Source organism: Rhinoraja longicauda, chromosome 3, assembly GCF_053455715.1.
Source record: "Rhinoraja longicauda isolate Sanriku21f chromosome 3, sRhiLon1.1, whole genome shotgun sequence".
NCBI classification, from domain to species: domain Eukaryota; kingdom Metazoa; phylum Chordata; class Chondrichthyes; order Rajiformes; family Arhynchobatidae; genus Rhinoraja; species Rhinoraja longicauda.
Window position 1 is genome coordinate 3,157,056 of NC_135955.1, and position 19,316 is coordinate 3,176,371.

The window sequence follows — 19,316 nt, forward strand, 5'->3', positions numbered from 1 at the left end:
GTTCAGAACACTTGTTTCTGAATTGACTTTGTCACTCTCCATCCTAATGAAGAACTCTACCATATTATGGTCACTCTTGCCCAAGGGGCCTCGCACAACAAGACTGCTAACTAACCCTTCCTCATTACTCAATACCCAGTCTAGAATGGCCTGTTCTCTCGTTGGTTCCTCGACATGATGGTTTAGAAAACCATCTCACAAACATTCCAAGAAATCCTCTTCCTCAGCACCCCTGCCAATTTGGTTCACCGAATCTATATGTAGATTGAAGTCACCCATTATAAGTCACCCATTATAAGTCACCCATTACAAGCCTAGTCGCTCCAGTCTTTCAACATATGATAGTCCCGCCATTCCGGGAATTAACCTAGTAAACCTACGCTGCACGCCCTCAATAGTAAGAATATCCTTCCTCAAATTTGGAGACCAAAACTGCACACAGTACTCCAGGTGCGGTCTCACTAGGGCCCTGTACAACTGCAGGACCTCTTTGCTCCTATACTCAACTCCTCTTGTTATGAAGGCCAACATTCCATTGGCTTTCTTCACTGCCTGCTGTACCTGCATGCTTCCTTTCAGTGACTGATGCACTAGGACACCCAGATCTCGTTGTACGTCCCCTGTTCCTAACTTGACACCATTCAGATAATACTCTGCCTTCCTATTCTTACCAACAAAGTGAATAACCTCACACTTATCCACATTAAACTGCATCTGCCATGCATCCGCCCACTCACACAACCTGTCCAAGTCACCCTGCAACCTCATAGCATCTTCCTCACAGTTCACACTACCACCCAGTTTTGTATCATCTGCAAATTTGCTAATGGTACTTTTAATCCCTTCATCCAAGTCATTAATGTATATTGTAAATAGCTGCGGTCCCAGCACCGAGCCTTGTGGTACCCCACTAGTTACTGCCTGCCATTCTGAAAGGGACCCATTTATCCCCACTCTTTGCTTTCTGTCTGTCAACCAATTTTCTATCCATGTCAGTACCCTACCTCCAATACCATGTGCTCTAATGTTGCCCACTGATCTCCTATGTGGAACCTTGTCGAAGGCTTTCTGAAAGTCAAGGTACACCACATCCACCGGCTCTCGCCTGTCAATTTTCCTGGTTACATCCTCAAAGAATTCCAGAAGATTAGTCAAGCATGATTTCCCCTTCGTAAATCCATGCTGACTCGGAACAATCCTGTTACTACTATCCAAATGCTCTGCAATTTCGTCTTTTATAATTGACTCCAGCATCTTCCCCACCACTGATGTCAGATAGGTGACGTTTCACAGAGTGCTGGAGTAACTCAGCGGGTCAGGCAGCATCTCTGGAGAACATGGATAGGTGACGTTTCACAGAGTGCTGGAGTAACTCAGCGGGTCAGGCACCATCTCTGGAGAACATGGATAGGTGACGTTTCGGGACCTTCTTCAGACTCAAAGTGGGAGTGGGGGGTGGGGGTGGAATTAAAGTTCTCACTCCGAATTCATGTCCCCCATTCCCCCTCTCCCACTTTCAGTCTGACGAAGGATCCTGACCCCAAACATCACCAGTCCCTGTTCTCCAGAGATGCTGCCTGACCCGCTGAGTTACTCCAGCACTCTGTGAAACGTCACCTATCCATGTTCTCCAGAGATGCTGCCTGACCCGCTGAGTTACTCCAGCACTCTGTGAAACGTCACCTATCCATGTTCCCCAGAGATGCTGCCTGACCCGCTGAGTTACTCCAGCACTCTGTGTCTAATTACATGATTGTCTATTTGTCTACAGTTGAAGTATCTGTCTTTGTTCGAGCGTGTGTCAACATGTGGGTAGAGTTTTCTCGCAGAGCCTATTTGCTGCTGTATGTGGAGACCAGCCCCTCCCATAAGCCTGCCTCCTGCCTCCATGCCAGCCCACACAGCGGCCAAGTAATGTTATTACTGGGCAGCGTACACCGAAGCCAGGGTGTGCTGAGATAGTTTCCTGCAAGTGTCGGCAAGACTGCACTCGAAGAGGAACTGGGAAATGCTGAGCTGGGGGTGAGAGGAGGAGGTGGAAGCAGGAACTCTGCTGGGCTCCAGACATGGTGAGTGTGTCTACATGGACGCAGGATGCCCTGATGCGTGGCGGTGCCCTGCTAGTCATTCCCTCCGTTGTGTACACTCACACATCGAAGGGGCTAGCTTGGATTGGGTTCAAATCGAAAATGACAGAGTGCTGGAGTAACTCAGCGGGTCAGGCAGCATCTGTGGAGAACATGGAAAGGTGATGTTTTGGGGTGGTACCCTTCTTCAGACTCAAAGTGGAGGGGGTGTAGAATTAAAGGAGTTCTCGCCCCCAATTCTCCCCCCCCCCCCCCCCATTCCCCCTCCCCCACCTTCAGTCTGAAGAAGGGTCCCAACCCCAAACGTCACCTATCCATGTTCTCCAGAGCTGCTGCCTGTCCCGCTGAGTTACTCCAGCACTCTGTGAAACATCACGTATCCATGTTCTCCACAGATGCTGCCTGACCCGCTGAGTTACTCCAGCACTCTTTGAAACGTCACCTATCCATGTTCTCCACAGATGCTGCCTGACCCGCTGAGTTATTCCAGCACTCTGTGAAACGTCACCTATCCATGTTCACCAGAGATGCTGCCTGACCCGCTGAGTTACTCCAGCACTCTGTGAAACGTCACCTATCCATGTTCACCAGAGATGCTGCCTGACCCGCTGAGTTACTCCAGCACTTTGTTGCTATCTTTGGTACCAACCTGCATCCTGCGTGGGTGGCGCAGCGGTAGAGTTGCTGCCTCGCAGCGCCAGAGACCCGGGTTCCATCCTGACTACGGGTGCTGTCTGTACGGAGTTTGTACCTTCTCCCCGTGACTGTGTGGTTTTTCCCCAGGTGCTCAGGTTTGACGTGCAGGTTTGCAGGTTAATTGGCTTTGGTACAAATGTAAATTGTCCCTAGTGCGTGTAGGATAGTGCGAGTGTATGGGTTGGTCACTGTTGGCGCGGACCTGTTGGGCCAGAGGGTCTGTTCCACGCTCCATCTTGAATGTCGCAAGACTTATTACACCCAGTGGAGTAGACTGATAGACCTAAAACCTAATGGACTCATTGATCGTGTGTAAGGTACGATTAGCTCATGGAGACAGAGTCATACGCTGACGAACCAAAACATGATGACCACTGACAGGCGAAGTGAATAACATTGATTATCTTGTTACAATGGCACCTGTCAAGGGGTGGGATATATTAGGCAGCAAGTGAACAGTCAGTTCTTGAAGTTGACGTGTTGGATGCAGGAGAAATGGGCAGGAGTAAAGACCTGAGCGACTTTGACAAGGGCCAAATTGTTCTGGCCAGACGACTGGGTCTGAAACGGCAAGGTTTGTGGGGTGCTCCCGGTCAGCAGTGGTGAGTACCTACCGACAGTGGTCCGAGGAGGGACAAACCACAAACCGGCGACAGACAGGGAGTTGGGCGCCCAAGGCTCATCGATGCGCGAGGGCAACGAAGGCTATCCAGTCTGGTCCGAACCGACAGAAGGTCGACTGTGGCACAAGTTGCAGAATATTTTAATGGTGGTCACGGGAGGAATGTGTCACAATACACAGTGCATCGCACCCTGCTGCGTATGGGGCTGTGTGGCCACAGAGTGCCCATGATGACATAGTGTTTTGGCTCATCAGCAGTGGTGCAGTGCTAATTGTTTAGGTGCCGGAGCTGTTACTGGTTCCGGAGAGCGGCCGCTGTTCAATCCCCGCTGGTGAACTCCATCAGCGCTGCCCCCCCTGCTCATCAGTGTATGTTCGGCCCAACATGCCCACACCAACCAAGATGCCCCATCGACACTCGTCCCACCTGCCCGCATTTGGCCCATCTATATACTAATACTCTTGTTTGTTATCTTGTTTGTGACTGAACTTCAGCCAAAACGGTACACGGTAGCGCAACAATTTTAGGCCCACCTTACTCACCATCGTCACTTTAGTGATAATGCAAGTAGTTTTATTGAAATCGGTCTTATATATTTAAAGTTATTCACATTTTAAAGTTTAAAAGGAGGGGAGGAGGGAGGGAGGGGGGAAAGGGGGAGTGGGGGAGAAGGGAGTGGGGAGGGGGGGTTGAGGAGAGAGGGGAGTGGGAGGGGACAGGGTGCTGCACCAATGCAGGAGAGGTTTGGGCCCAACGGGTCCAATTGGTCTAGTATCTTTCTAAACCTGTCCTATCCATGTACCCATTCAAGTGCCTTATAATGTTGGGATAGTCCCTGCCTCAACTACCTCCTCGGGCAGCTCGTTCCACACACCCACCAGCCTCTGAGGTAATCCACAGATTTTAGGGAGGTCAGATTGGGAGTGGGATGGGAATTTGAAGATGGGCCGATGTTTCCATGCTGCTATTATACCTGCCCTGTCTTACTTCAGTTCAGTTTCAAAAGTATCACAAAATGCTGGAGTAACTCAGCAGGTCAGGCAGCATCTCTGGAGAGAAGGAATGGGTGATGTTTCGGGTCGAGACCCTTCTTCAGTCTTCGTCACCCATTCCTTCTCTCCTGAGATGCTGCCTGACCTGCTGAGTTACTCCAGCATTTTGTGTCTACCTTCGATTTGTACCAGCATCTGCAGTTATTTTCTGACACAAAGATATGCCGAGGGTCACCAATGAGGTAGATGGTAGTTGAGGACTGCTCTCTGGTTGTGGTAGGATGGTTCAATCGCCTGATAACAGCCGGGAACAAACTGCCCCTGAATCTGAAATCCCTACTTTCTCTGGTTCCATACACCCACCACCCTCTGAGTGAAAAAGTTGCCCCTCAGGTTCCTATTAAATCTATCCCCTTCACCTTAAACCTATGTCCTCTGGTCCTCGATTTCCCTACTCTTGGCAAGAGACTCGGTGCATCTACCCGATCTATTCCCCTCGTGATTTTGTACACCACTCATCCTCCTATGAAACTGTCCTATCCATGTACCTGTCTAAATGTTTTTAAATGTTACAATAGTCCCAGCCTCAACCACCTCCCAATCTACACTCGTCCCACCTGCCTTCGTTCGGCCCATATCCCTATGAAATTGTCCTATCCATGTACTTGTCTAAATGTTTCTTAAATGTTGCAATCGTCCCAGCCTCAACCACCTCCTCTGGCAGCCCGTTCCATACACCCACCACCCTATGTGTGAAAATGTTGCCCCTCAGGTTCCTATTAAATCTCCCCCCCACCTCACCTTAAACCTATATCCTCTGGTTAACCTATGATGAGCGTTTGCAGCGCTGGGCCTGTACTCACTGGAGTTTAGAAGAATGAGGGGGGACCTCATTGAAATATACAGTATAGTGAAATGCCTGGATAGAGTGGATGTGGAGAGGATGTTTCCACTAGTGGGAGAGTCTAGGACTAGAGGTCACAGCCTCAGAATTAAAGGACGTTCTTTTGGGAAGATGAGGAGAAATTTCTTTCATCAATCTGTGGGATTCTTTACCACAGCAGGCTGTGGAGGCAAAGTCAATGGATATTTTTAAGGCTGAGGTTGATGGATTCTTGATTAGTACAGGTGACAGAGGTTATGAGGAGAAGGCAGGAGAATGGGGTTAGGAGGGAGAGATAGATCAGCCGTGATTGAATGGCAGAGTAGATGATGGGCCGAATGGCCTAATTCGACTCCTATCACTTATGACCTTATGCTTCATGATTCCCTTACCCTGGGTAAAAGATTCCGTGCATTCACCCTATCTTTTCCCCTTTTAATCTCATCCAGGCCTTGTCCTGACCTGAAACGTCACCTATCCATGTTCTCCAGAGATGCTGCCTGACCCGCTGAGTTACTCCAGCACTCTGTGAAACGTCACCTATCCATGTTCTCCAGAGATGCTGCCTGACCCGCTGAGTTACTCCAGCACTCTGTGTTTGGCTCACCTTCCGACAGGGCAGTTCCTGGCCCACTTGTGTCCGACACATGTCTCCGGCTGTCTCTGCCACCCCTGGTTCACTCCACCCTCCTGGAAAGCACTAGGTTCACACCCACATCACAGTCATGGAGGCACAGACACCAGCCCTTCAGCCCAACAGGTCCATGCCCACCAAGATGGGGCGGCACGGTTGGCGCAGAGGCAGAGCTTCTGCCTCGCAACGCCAGAGACCCGGGTTCAACCCTGACCCCGGGTGCCGCCTGTGCGGAGTTTGCACGTTCTCCTGCACGTGACCTTCGAGGGTTTTTTGCTGGTGCTCCAGTTTCCTCCCACACTCGAAAGGAGTGTAAGAAGGGGTGATGCTGGTTGGAGCTGAGTCATTGGGCCGAAGGGCCTGTTCCCGCGCTGTACCTCTAAAGTCGGCACAGTATGGGTGGGCCGAAGGGCCTGTTCCCGCGCTGTATCTCTAAAGTCGGCACAGTATGGGTGGGCCGAAGGGCCTGTTTCCACCCTGTATCTAACCTCTAAATCTACACTAGTCCCACCTGCCTGTCTTTGGCCCATATCCCTCTCAACCTTTCCCAGCCATGGACCTGTCCAAGGGTCTTTTAAATGTTGTTCAGTTCATTTTAGAGATACAGTCCGGAAACAGGCCTTTCTTGGTACCGAGCCCACACCGACCAGCGATCCCCGCACACTAACGCCATCCTAATAACCACTAGGGACAATTTACACATACACCAAACCAATTAACCCCCAAACCTGCACGTCTTTGGAGTGTGGGAGGAAACCGAAGGTCTCGGAGGGAACCCACGGGGAGAACGTACAAACTCCACACAGGCAGCACCCGTAGTCGGGATGGAACCCGGGTCTCCGGCGCTGCACGCACTGTAAGGCAGCAACTCTACCGCTGCGCCACCATTATAGTCGGCTATAGTCTCTGCCTCAGTTGCCTCCTCCAGCAGCTCGTTCCGTACACCCACCCCACTTCACAGGAAGCATTTCACAGACTCTCAGCTGGAAGGTGAGATGTGAGGTGCTGGTAATTCTGTGTGGAACAGTTTCCACACTCTGAATTACTCGAGTACATCATTCACAGCTCTGGAATGTTCCGTGCTGGATTCCCCTCACAGAGAGAGAGAGAGAGAGAGAAAGAGTGACGGAGAGAGGGAGGGGAAGGAGTTGGGAGAGAGAGGGAGGAGGGAGGGGAGGGAGAGAGATGGGAGAGAGAGTGAAGGGGGAGATGGAGGAGGGGGATAGGGAGGAAGGGGAGGGAGAGTGCGATGAGGGAGAAGGGGGAGAGGGAGTGGAGGGACTAGAATGCGAGAGAGAGAGAGGGGAGGGGGAGGACGGGTGAGGGAGGAGGGGGAGAGAGAAAGAGGAGGGAGAGAGAAAACATCCTCTCCACATCCACTCTATCCAAGCCTTTCACTATTCGGTAAGTTTCAATGAGGTCCCCCCTCATCCTTCTAAACTCAAACTGTTCTATGTTCCAAATGCACGATCCTGTATTATGTAGTCACGTATGGACCAAACGCGGGCAGTTGCAGGGACAAGTTGGGCTGAAGGGCCTGTTCCCACGCTGTGTCACTCTATGACTCTGTGTCTATGTCTCTGTGTCCCTGTGTCCCTGTGTCCCTGTGTCCCTGTGTCTCTGTGTCCCTGTGTCCCTGTGTCCCTGTGTCTCTGTGTCTCTGTGTCCCTGTGTCCCTGTGTCCCTGCGTCTCTGTGTCCCTGTGTCCCTGTGTCCCTGTGTCTCTGTGTCCCTGTGTCCCTGTGTCCCTGTGTCCCTGTGTCTCTGTGTCCCTGTGTCTCTGTGTCCCTGTGTCCCTGTGTCCCTGTGTCTCTGTGACTGTGTCTCTGTGTCCCTGTGTCCCTGTGTCCCTGTGTCCCTGTGTCCCTGTGTCCCTGTGTCTCTGTGACTGTGTCTCTGTGTCTCTGTGTCCCTGTGTCTCTGTGTCCCTGTGTCCCTGTGTCCCTGTGTCTCTGTGTCTCTGTGTCCCTGTGTCCCTGTGTCCCTGTGTCTCTGTGACTGTGTCTCTGTGTCCCTGTGTCCCTGTGTCCCTGTGTCTCTGTGTCCCTGTGTCTCTGTGTCCCTGTGTCCCTGTGTCCCTGTGTCTCTGTGACTGTGTCTCTGTGTCTCTGTGTCCCTGTGTCCCTGTGTCTCTGTGTCTCTGTGTCCCTGTGTCCCTGTGTCCCTGTGTCCCTGTGTCTCTGTGTCCCTGTGTCCCTGTGTCCCTGTGTCCCTGTGTCTCTGTGACTGTGTCTCTGTGTCCCTGTGTCCCTGTGTCCCTGTGTCCCTGTGTCCCTGTGTCTCTGTGACTGTGTCTCTGTGTCTCTGTGTCCCTGTGTCTCTGTGTCTCTGTGTCCCTGTGTCCCTGTGTCCCTGTGTCTCTGTGACTGTGTCTCTGTGTCCCTGTGTCCCTGTGTCCCTGTGTCTCTGTGTCCCTGTGTCCCTGTGTCCCTGTGTCCCTGTGTCTCTGTGACTGTGTCCCTGTGTCCCTGTGTCTCTGTGACTGTGTCTCTGTGTCCCTGTGTCTCTGTGTCCCTGTGTCCCTGTGTCCCTGTGTCTCTGTGACTGTGTCTCTGTGTCCCTGTGTCTCTGTGTCCCTGTGTCCCTGTGTCTCTGTGTCCCTGTGTCTCTGTGTCCCTGTGTCCCTGTGTCCCTGTGTCCCTGTGTCTCTGTGTCTCTGTGTCTCTGTGACTGTGTCTCTGTGTCTCTGTGTCTCTGTGTCCCTGTGTCTCTGTGTCTCTGTGTCTCTGTGTCTCTGTGTCTCTGTGTCTCTGTGTCCCTGTGTCTCTGTGTCCCTGTGTCTCTGTGTCTCTGTGTCCCTGTGTCTCTGTGTGTCTCTGTGTCTCTGTGTCCCTGTGTCCCTGTGTCCCTGTGTCTCTGTGTCTCTCTGTGTCCCTGTGTCCCTGTGACTCTGTGTCTCTGTGTCTCTGTGACTCTGTGTCTCTGTGTCTCTGTGACTCTGTGTCTCCGTGTCTCTGTGACTCTGTGTCTCTGTGTCTCTCTGTCTCTCTGTCTCTGTGACTCTGTGTCTCTGTGACTCTGCGACTCTGTGTCTCTATGTCACTGTATGATTTAGAATCACTCCACCCTCAGTCAGATGCCTCCTGTCCCAGGGGGGGAGGGTGGGTTGGCTGGCTGCGGTTACCGCATTAACCTCTTCCGTTACCAAGCGCCCATGGGGCCAGAGTGGAGGAAGTTGTCCTCGTTCCCAAGGGGCACGAGGGCAAGAAAGAGGAAGTGAAGAAGCCTAGTGTTGGGTGCAGAACCAGGCACCGAAAGCGTCGGTGAGCTTGAAAGCAGAGTGGTGCAGTCGGGAGAACGGGCAGCTCTAAACGGCTGAGCTATGATACACTACGATACGATGCGATAGAACTTTATTTATCCCAGGAGGGAAATTGATCTGCCAATGTCGTGGTTTTCTTTAGCTTCGAAATTAAGACAGGCGACACGGAGAATTCTTCGAGAAATTAAAAGCCTTTATTTGCAAACAACGGCTGGAACAATCAGGAAGCCAACCATCTGACTGCCCTGACTGTTCACTTAGTACATCGGGCAGTCTACGTTTATAGGATTATTCCAAACCTTATCTTCTTTACATCACCTCATACCCACACTCCTGCTCTATAATAATTCATTTCTTCGCAGTCCTCCTGTCTGGTCTGCCACCATTAAATCCCATTTACTGCCTTACCCTTATCTTAATACTCTTATCTCTTCACACTCCCCCACCCTTGTTTTCTATTCTAGTCCATCCATCCTCCCAAGACATATGTCTTCTCTTCTCTTGTCACCATTATCTTTCATCCAAATGTGACAAGGCAAAGAGATAATGGTGTACAGGCAATCCCTAAGTCAAAGGTTACCAAAGTAGGAATGCCTAAGGATTAAGTCTAAGGACCAAATATTGAATAAGGGATCTAAGGACTGCTAACTGAGGAATAATGCCAGGCTAACTGAGGAATGCCTAAGAGTACACATGCTACACAGTTAACACTTAAATGTCTGAATAGTTACAATGTGTATGCTGCACAGTTACACTTGAATATCTGAATTTCGTGCACTATACAAAATATATACTCCCATACCAACAGTCATAAAAACACAACACGATACATGAAACCGAAAGAGGAAAAAAATAGTTAAGGCAAATGTGGGTCCCTTGAAGACAGGAGCTGGGGAATTTATTATGGGGAACAAGGAAATGGCAGACGAGTTGATTATTGCGGGCGCTGTCCCAAGCTGTCCCCAGGTTTGCTAGGATGTCGCAGATGCATTGAGAAGCACGTAATATTAAATTAAGAAAAGGCATTTGAAGATACCAGAAGATAGTTTTTGTTTAACCAATTTATTTACCGTCAGGACGTTTGACGGGTAGATTGGAGGCGAGAGTTTGACGGTCAGGTGCTAGTTCAACAAAAACAGTAACTTGTATCGACCTGACTCGGCATTGTCGTGGTCATTGTCGTGGTCATTGTCGTGGTCATTGTCATGGTCATTGTCGTGGGCATTGTCGTGGTCATTGTCGTGGTCATTGTCGTGGTCATTGTCGTGGTCATTGTCGTGGTCATTGTCGTAGGGTAAAAGAAAATTTCAGCGATCTGCTACGACTTTGACAGTCGCCGGCAGTCGCCTTAAAAATCGCGTAACTGGGACAGGGCCTTTTAACCTACAAACCCGCACGTCTTTGGGATGTAGGAGGAAACCCGGAGCACCCGGAGGAATCCCACATGGTCTCTGGGATAACGCACAAACTCCTCACAGACAGCACCCGAGATCGAAGCTGGGTCTTTGGCGTTGTGAAGCAGCGGTTCTACTCACTGCACCACTGTGAGTGCAAGCTTTTGGGCGTTACATTCCTACTGTACAAGACGTTGATACAAGATCACTGGAGCTGTAAGACCAGGGGCGGCACGGTGGCGCTGGGGCAGAGTTGCTGCCTCACAGCGCCGGAGACCCGGGTTCGATCCTGACTACAGGTGCTGGCTGTACGGAGTTTGCACGTTCGCCCCGTGATCGCGTGGGTTTTCTCCCAAAGACGTGCGGGTTTGTAGGTTAATTGGCTTCTGTAAATTGTGAATTGTCCCCAGTGTGTAGGATAGTGCTGGTGTACGGGGTGATCGCTGGCCGGCGCGGACTCGGTGGGCCGAAGGGCCTGTGACTGTCCGCGCTGTATCTCTAAAGTCTGAAGTATGGAGATTCTTCAAACCATTAAACTTTAGACCTTCCTACTAGTTGCTGCTGGATGGGGGAAGTTCGCAGCCACACAATGTCTGGCTTGGTAGAGATTCTGCCTCCTGCACTTCTCCTTTTCTTGGCTTCCTCTTGCACCCACGGCACAGTCTAGTCTAGTTTAGTTTAGTAAAGTTTAGTAAAGTTTAGTTTAATTTAGTTTAGTTTAATCTAGTTTAATTTAATTTAGTTTAATTTAGTTCAGTTCAGTTTAGTTTAGTTAAGATTAGTTTAATTTAGTTTAATTGAGTTTAATTGAGTTGAATTTAGTTTAATTTAAGTTAGTTTAGTTTAATTTAGTGTAGTGTAGTGTAGTGTAGTGTAGTGTAGTAGAGTGTAGTGTAGTGTAGTGTAGTGTAGTGTAGTGTAGTGTAGTGTAGTAGTGTAGTAGAGTGTAGTGTAGTGTAGTGTAGTGTAGTAGAGTGTAGTAGAGTGTAGTGTAGTGTAGTGTAGTGTAGTAGAGTGTAGTAGAGTGTAGTGTAGTGTAGTAGAGTGTAGTAGAGTGTAGTGTAGTGTAGTGTAGTAGAGTGTAGTGTAGTGTAGTGTAGTGTAGTGTAGTGTAGTGTAGTGTAGTGTAGTAGAGTAGTGTCGTGTAGTGTAGTGTAGTGTAGTGTAGTGTAGTAGAGTGTAGTAGAGTGTAGTGTAGTGTAGTAGAGTGTAGTAGAGTGTAGTGTAGTGTAGTGTAGTGTAGTGTAGTGTAGTGTAGTGTAGTGTAGTGTAGTGTAGTGTAGTAGAGTGTAGTGTAGTGTAGTGTAGTAGAGTGTAGTAGAGTGTAGTGTAGTGTAGTGTAGTGTAGTGTAGTGTAGTGTAGTGTAGTGTAGTGTAGTGTAGTGTAGTAGAGTGTAGTGTAGTGTAGTGTAGTGTAGTGTAGTAGAGTAGTGTAGTGTAGTGTAGTGTAGTAGAGTGTAGTAGAGTGTAGTGTAGTGTAGTGTAGTGTAGTGTAGTAGAGTGTAGTGTAGTGTAGTTTAGTTTAGTTTAGTTTAGTTTAGTTTAAGGACACAGTGCAGAAACAAGCCATTCGGCCCATCGAGTCCACGCCGACCAGCGATCCCCGCACACAGGCAGCATCTCTGGGGGAATGATATGGGGATGAAGGGTCCCGATCCGAAACGTCACCTATCCATGTTCTCCAGAGATGCTGCCTGTCCCGCTGAGTTACTCCAGCACTCTGTATCACTCAGTGTATGTGGAGTCGATTGTGGGGAGTCTGGTCTGGTTTACCTTCCCCAAGTTCCCCTTGAGAAGTGGGGTAAGGGGGTGAGCTGCCTTCCTAAGCCACTGCTGACCTTGCAGTGAAGGTGTTTTAATGGGGAGAGGTTCCCGAGTTTGGACTCTCCGTGTCAGTGAAAGAGCGGTGATATATTTGCAGTTCAGGATGGTGCAGATTGGGACCAGACCTGCAGGTGGCGGTGTTTCCTTGCACTAGTGTAAGTGTGCGAGAAGGAGTGTGTGTTGGACCGTCACAGTGTTGCAGAGTGAGATAACACCTTCGCTCAGTCCGCCTGGATCCACCTGTTCTCCCGGTTGCCAAACACCTTAACTCCCCCTCCCATTCCCACACTGACCTCTCTGTCTTGGGCCTCCTCCATTGTCAGAGTGAGGCCCAGCGCAAATTGGAGGAACAGCACCTCATATTTCGCTTGGGCAGCTTACACCCCAGCGGTATGAACATTGACTTCTCCAACTTCAAGTGACCCTTGCTTTCCCTCTCTCTCCATCCCTCCCCCACCTTAGTTCTCCCACCAGTCTGAATGCCCCCCTGATCAAATGTTTATCTCTGTAGGCTTCCCCAAGTTAACAACGATCTACTCTACATATTCCTTGATCTGCATCCCCTTTGTTTACTTGTTTTCACACCTTACGTTCCTTATCTCTGTGTCTCCCTCTCCCCAGACTTAGTCTGAAGAAGGGTCTCGACCCGAAACGTCACCCGTTCCTTCCATCCAGAGATGCTGCCTGTCCCGCTCAGTTACTCCAGCACTTCGTTTCTGTCTTCAGAGACTTAGGGATGTCACTGTTGGAAAAGGTGGATATGAGATCACCAGCACGTTACCTGGGATTGTGGGCTCGAGTTACAGGGAGAGGCTGAATAGGCTGGGACATTTTCCTTTGGAGCATAGGAGGCTGAGGGGTGACCTTACCGAGGTGTACAAGACCATGGGGGGGCATGGATAAAGTGAACGCTCACAGTCTTTATAAGACTACAAGACATAGGAGCATAATTAGGCCATTCGGCCCATTGAGTCTACTTCCCCATTCCACCAGGGGTCAATCAGAAGGCTGTGGAGGCCATCAATGGCCATTTTTAAGGCAGATAGATTGTTGATTAGTACGGGTGTCCGAGGTTATGGGGAGAGGGCAGGAGAATGGGGTTGAGAGGGAGAGATAGATAGATCAGCCGTGATTGAATGGCGGAGTAGACTTGATGGGCCAAATGGCCTAATTCTGCTCCTATCACATGACCTTATGAACTTATCAAGACTGACCTATTTCCCCAATTCTCCTCCTTTCTTCCCTTTTCAATCATTCCTGTTTAATCTTTTCCAGGGTAGAAGATTCTAAAATTGGAGGGCACAGGTTTAAGGTGAGAGGGGAGAGATTTAAGAGGGAATTTCAGGGGCTACTTTTTCACTCAGAGATAGGAGTGCCAACTTTCTCACTCCCAAATAAGGGACAAGGTGATGTCACCGCCACATGCCCTGTGTGACCTCACCCTGTCAGCGGCCACATGCTCCCGCTCCACCAATGGCGGCCGCCCGGGCCGGGAGGCGAGTTGCTAGTCCATTCCCTCCACAGATGCTGAAGAGGTCCTCAGAGGGCCTCAAACGCTAGGGAGTAGAAATAGGTTTTGAGCATGGACTTAAAGGAGTCAATGGAGGGGGCAGTTCTGATGGGGAGAGGGATGCTGTTCCACAGTCTAGAAGCTGCAACCACAAAAGCGCGGTCACCCCTGAGCTTAAGCCTAGACCGCGGGATAGTGAGTAGCCCCAGTCTCCTGAGGGACCTGGAGATAGAGTGGTGGGTTAGAAGATTTTTGATGTGGGGGGGGGGGGAATGTCCATTTAGGGCTTTAGATGTGAATAGGAGGAGTTTGAAGTTGATTCTGTACCGTACTGGGAGCCAGTGGAGAGAGGCCAGAATCGGGGTGATGTGGTCCCTTTTACGGGTACCCGTCAGGAGTCTCGCTGCGGCGTTTTGGACCAATCGCAGGCGGGACAGGGATGATTGGCTGATCCCAGTGTATAGGGAGTTGCAGTAGTCTAGGCGGGAGGAGATGAATGCGTGGATGATTTTTTCAAATTTGAGGAATGGTTTGATTTTAGCCATGGTACGAAGCTGGAAGAACTGGCTTTTACCACAGCGTTGACTTGCTTGTCAAACTTTAATGCAGAGTCAAATATCACGCCAAGGTTTTTGACATGAGGTTTGACTAGGGAGGATAGGCTTCCAAGGCTGCCTGTTATCGATTTGATGGAGTCGGGGGGGGGGGGGGCAAATAGGATGACCTCAGACTTGCTCGTTTAACTGAAGGAAGTTCTGTGCCATCCAACATTTTATGTCTTCAAGGCAGTGCATGAGGCTGATTAAATTTGACCGGTTGTTGGGTTTCAGGGGGAGATAAAGCTGTGTGTCATCCGCATAGCAGTGGAAAGAAATGCCGTGCCTTTGAATGATTTGGCCGAGGGGGAGCATGTACAGAGAGGAGAGAATGGGGCCTAGGATGGAGCCTTGTGGGACCCCACAGGAGAGGCTAGCTGGAGCAGAGGAATAACTGCCTATGTTGATGGAGAAACTCCTATTTTTGAGGTAGGAAACAAACCAGCTCAGAGCAGTGCCATCAACGCCAACCGCGTACCGGAGACGGTCAATAAGGATGGTGTGGTCCACTGTATCGAACGCTGCGCTGAGGTCGAGAAGGAGCAAGATTGCACAGTCGCCGGTGTCGATGGCGAGAAGCAGGTCTTTGTGTACCTTCAACAAGGCAGACTCTGTGCTGTGGTGGGCTCTGAAACCTGACTGGAAACTTTCCAGGATGGTGTTTTGGTGCAGGTAGGGCACTAATTGGTTTAGAATTGCCTTTTCAAGGACTTTTGACAGGAATGGCAGTTTGGAAATGGGTCTGTAGTTGCTAGGCAAGGTGGGGTCTAGGTTAGGTTTTTTCAGTAGGGGCTGGACCACCGCGTGCTTGAAACTGGTTGGAACAGTGCCAGTGGCCAGAGAACTGTTGATAATAGAGAGGATGCTGGGACAGGCTATTGCAATGACATCCTTCAGAAGGGCAGTGGGGGCAGGATCAAGGGGGCAGGTTGCAGGTTTCATAGTGGAGACAAGCTTTGCAAGGGAGGATAGAGTGACGGGTTGGAAACAGTCCAATGTAGATGAACAGACCAGCGAGACAGCTAGGTCACGGGTGGGAGGAGAAATATTTGTTCTAATGTTCGCAACTTTGCTAGTGAAAAATGTAGAGAATTCTTCGCACTTAGCAGGGGACCCAACTAAGCTGGTACTGGGGGCGGGACATATGACAGAGGTAATAGACAACAGACAATAGACAATAGGTTCATTCAGCCCTTCGAGCCAGCACCGCCATTCAATGTGATCATGGCTGATCACTCTCAATCAGTACCCCGTTCCTGCCTTCTCCCCATACCCCCTGACTCCGCTATCCTTAAGAGCTCTATCTAGCTCTCTCTTGAATGCATTCAGAGTAATAGTACTAAGTGGCAAGAATATTGATATTGAATATGAATACTAGGTTTTCACCTAGTCCACACCTGTTGCCTTGATCATCGTTATGGTTTGCATATCTTTCATTCATCTGATCTATGTCTCTCTACATCGCTGTTTATACATCTGACTGACTGCCTGACCTGCTGAGTTCCTCCAGCATTTTGTGAATTTATACATCTCTCGATTCCCTTTCCCCCCCGACTCTCAGTCTGAAGAAGGGTCTCGACCCGAAACGTCGCCCGTTCCTTCTCTCCGGAGATGCTGCCCGTCCCGCTGAGTTGCTCCAGCATTTGTGCGTCTACCTTCGGTGCGAACCGGCATCGGCATTTCCTCCCCACACGTAAAGCTTGGTTGTGGAAGTCACCCAGCCGGTTATGATGGCTCCTCCCCCATCACACAGCGAAACAGACTGCCGCTTGTGGTTTCTAAGCTGGGTTAAATTCTGTTACGAAATCATCAGGGTACTACTGGTAACGAGCTCTGTAAAAATGGACGGCTTGTTTTAAACCTCCCGCTGTTTTGTTCCCGTGAATTGAGGTTGGAGTTGGCAAGAGTGCTTTTATTTTACAATTTTGTAAGTGGCATAAGGTTCCATTTTTTCCCATATCTTTCATTCATTTGTTTTTATTCCTCTCTTCATCACCGTATATATATATATATATATATCTCTCGTTTCCCTTTCCCCTGACTCTCAGTCTGAAGAAGGGTCTCGACCCGAATCGTCACCCGTCCCTTCTCTCCGCAGATGCTGCCCGTCCGGTTGCTGAGTTACTCCAGCGTTGTGTGTCTGTCTTCGGTGTAAACCAGCATCTGCAGTTCCTTGTTGCACACCGGGTTCCTCTTTGCTGCTTCCTGATTGTTGAGCTGTGCTGTGCTGTGCTGTGCTGTGCTGTGCTGCCCCGACCCAGAGGCGAATTCACACCCTTGAGTAGACTCGGGTGTGACAGAGGGGACCCGGGGGAAATTTACCCCTCTGACGGACCCGCCTCTGTCTACAGTCCCCCCACCACAGAGGTAAGGGACCGTGTGGAGAGAGACCGGGGGTCGGGGGGGGGGGAGAGAGGGGGCGGCCAGTGTAGGTGCAAGTCAGGGGAAGGTGGGGGGGGGGGGGGGGGGAGGGAGAGGGGAACGGGAACGGGGTTGGGGTGAGGGATTAAGGGAGGGAAGGAACTGGAGGGAGGGATAGGGAGGGTGAGAGAGAGTGGGTGAGGAGGGGTGAGAGAGTGGGGGATGAGGGTGGGGGGGGTGAGAGGGGGTACTGAGGGAGGGTGAAAGGGAGGGAGGGGTAGGGGGGGTGGGAGTGAGAGGTGGGAGAGAGAGGGGGAGGGTTGCTTTTGGGATGCATGAGAGGGGGAGATGAGGGTAGGATTGAGGGGAGGGGAAGGGGGGTGAGAGAGCGGGCGAAGGAGGGTGGGGGGAGGAGTAGGGAGGGTGAGGGGGAGGGGGAGGGAGGGGGGCGAGAGGTGGGAGAGAGGGGGGAGTGAGAGGGGGAGGAGGTGGTGGGAGTGAGGGGAGGAGGGGAGGCGAGGAGGGGTGAGAGAGCAGGGAAAGGTGGGGGGGTGAGAGGACGGGGAGGGAGGGAGGGGTAGGGAGGGTAAAGATGAGGGAGGGGTGGGGAAGGTGAGGGTTGAGGGAGAGAGGAAGGTGAGGGTAGGGTAGGGAGGGGGAGGCAGGATGGGAGAGTCGGGTAGGGCTGAGGGGGTGGGTGGGGGAGGCAGTGTGAGGGTGGGGGGCTGGAAAGGTGTGGGGAGTTTAGATGGGAGATACATGGAGGGGCTGGGGGGGACAGTGTGTGAGTGTGTGTGTGTGTGTGTGTCTGTGTGTGTGTGTGTGTGTGTGTGTGTGTGTGTATGTGAGTGTGTATGTGAGTGTGTGTGAGTGTGTGTGGGTGAGTGTCAGTGTGTGTGTGTGAGTGTGTATGTGAATGTGTATGTGAAAGAGTGTGTGTGTGAGTATTTGTGTGAGTGTGTGTGTGTGAGAGAGTGTGAGTGTGTGTGTGAATCTGTGTATGAGTGGAGAGTGAGTGTGTGTGAGTGTGTGTGTGTGTGTGTGTGTGTGTGTGTGTGTGTGTGTGTGTGTGTGTGTGTGTGGAGAGTGAGTGTGTGTGAGTGTGTGTGTGTGTATGAGTGGAGAGTGTGTGTGTGTGTGTGTGTGTGTGTGTGTGCTTGCATGTGTGCACATATATTTGTGCGTGTGTGCGTGAGCACTTGCATGTCTATTTGTATGTGAATGTGTGTGTGTATATCTGTGTGTGTGTGCGTGTGCACGTGCATATGTGTGTGTGTGTGTGTGCACGTGTATGTTTGCGTGTGTGTGTGTGTGTCTCTCTGTGTGTGTGTGTATGTGTGTGTGTGTGTGTCCGTGCGTGCGTGCGTGCGTGCGTGCGTGTGTGAGTACACACACACACACGGTACAGGTGCCAACACCAGCCCTGACCCTAAACCTTGTACCTCACCCCACTTCATCGTTTCTGATTCTGAGGGTTTACTCCAGCACCCTGTGAAACGTCACCTATCCATGTTCTCCAGAGATGCTGCCTGACCCGCTGAGTTACTCCAGCACTCTGTGAAACGTCACCTATCCATGTTCTCCACAGATGCTGCCTGACCCGCTGAGTTACTCCAGCACTATGAGTGTTTTTTGGTAAACCAGCATCTGCCGTTACTTGTCTCTCTGTTGCCCTTTGGGTCCCTTTCAGAATGGCAGGCAGTGACTAGTGGGGTACCGCAAGGCTCGGTGTTGGGACCGCAGCTATTTACAATATACATTAATGACTTGGATGAAGGGATTAAAAGTACCATTAGCAAATTTGCAGATGATACAAAGCTGGGTGGCAGTGTGAACTGTGAGGAAGATGCTATGAGGTTGCAGGGTGACTTGGACAGGTTGTGTGAGTGGGCGGATGCATGGCAGATGCAGTTTAATGTGGATAAGTGTGAGGTTATCCACTTTGGTGGTAGGAATAGGAAGGCAGAGTATTATCTGAATGGTGTCAAGTTAGGAACAGGGGACGTACAACGGGATCTGGGTGTCCTAGTGCATCAGTCACTGAAAGGAAGCATGCAGGTACAGCGGGCAGTGAAGAAAGCCAATGGAATGTTGGCCTTCATAACAAGAGGAGTTGAGTATAGGAGCAAAGACGTCCTTCTGCAGTTGTACAGGGCCCGAGTGAGACCGCACCTGGAGTACTGTGTGCAGCTTTGGTCTCCAAATTTGAGGAAGGATATTCTTGCTATTGAAGGCGTGCAGCGTAGGTTTACTAGGTTAATTACCGGAATGGCGGGACTATCATATGTTGAAAGACTGGAGCGACTAGGCTTGTATACACTGGAATTTAGAAGGATGAGAGGGGATCTTATCGAAACGTATAAGATTATTAAGGGGTTGGAAACGTTAGAGGCAGGAAACATGTTCCTAATGTTGGGGGAGTCCAGAACAAGGGCCACAGTTTAAGAATAAGGG

General features: G+C 50.6%; 1 protein-coding gene across 1 annotated transcript in view; it reads left to right on the forward strand.

The window, feature by feature from the left end:
* The first annotated feature begins 1,931 nt into the window (after positions 1 to 1,931).
* The window catches only part of LOC144611830 (FYN-binding protein 1-like), a 113,919-nt gene continuing 96,534 nt past the window's right edge, over positions 1,932 to 19,316 (forward strand). The window contains 1 exon segment of the mRNA XM_078431120.1: positions 1,932 to 2,069. Coding sequence (XP_078287246.1) covers positions 2,067 to 2,069 — 3 coding nt within the window. The 5' untranslated portion in view covers positions 1,932 to 2,066.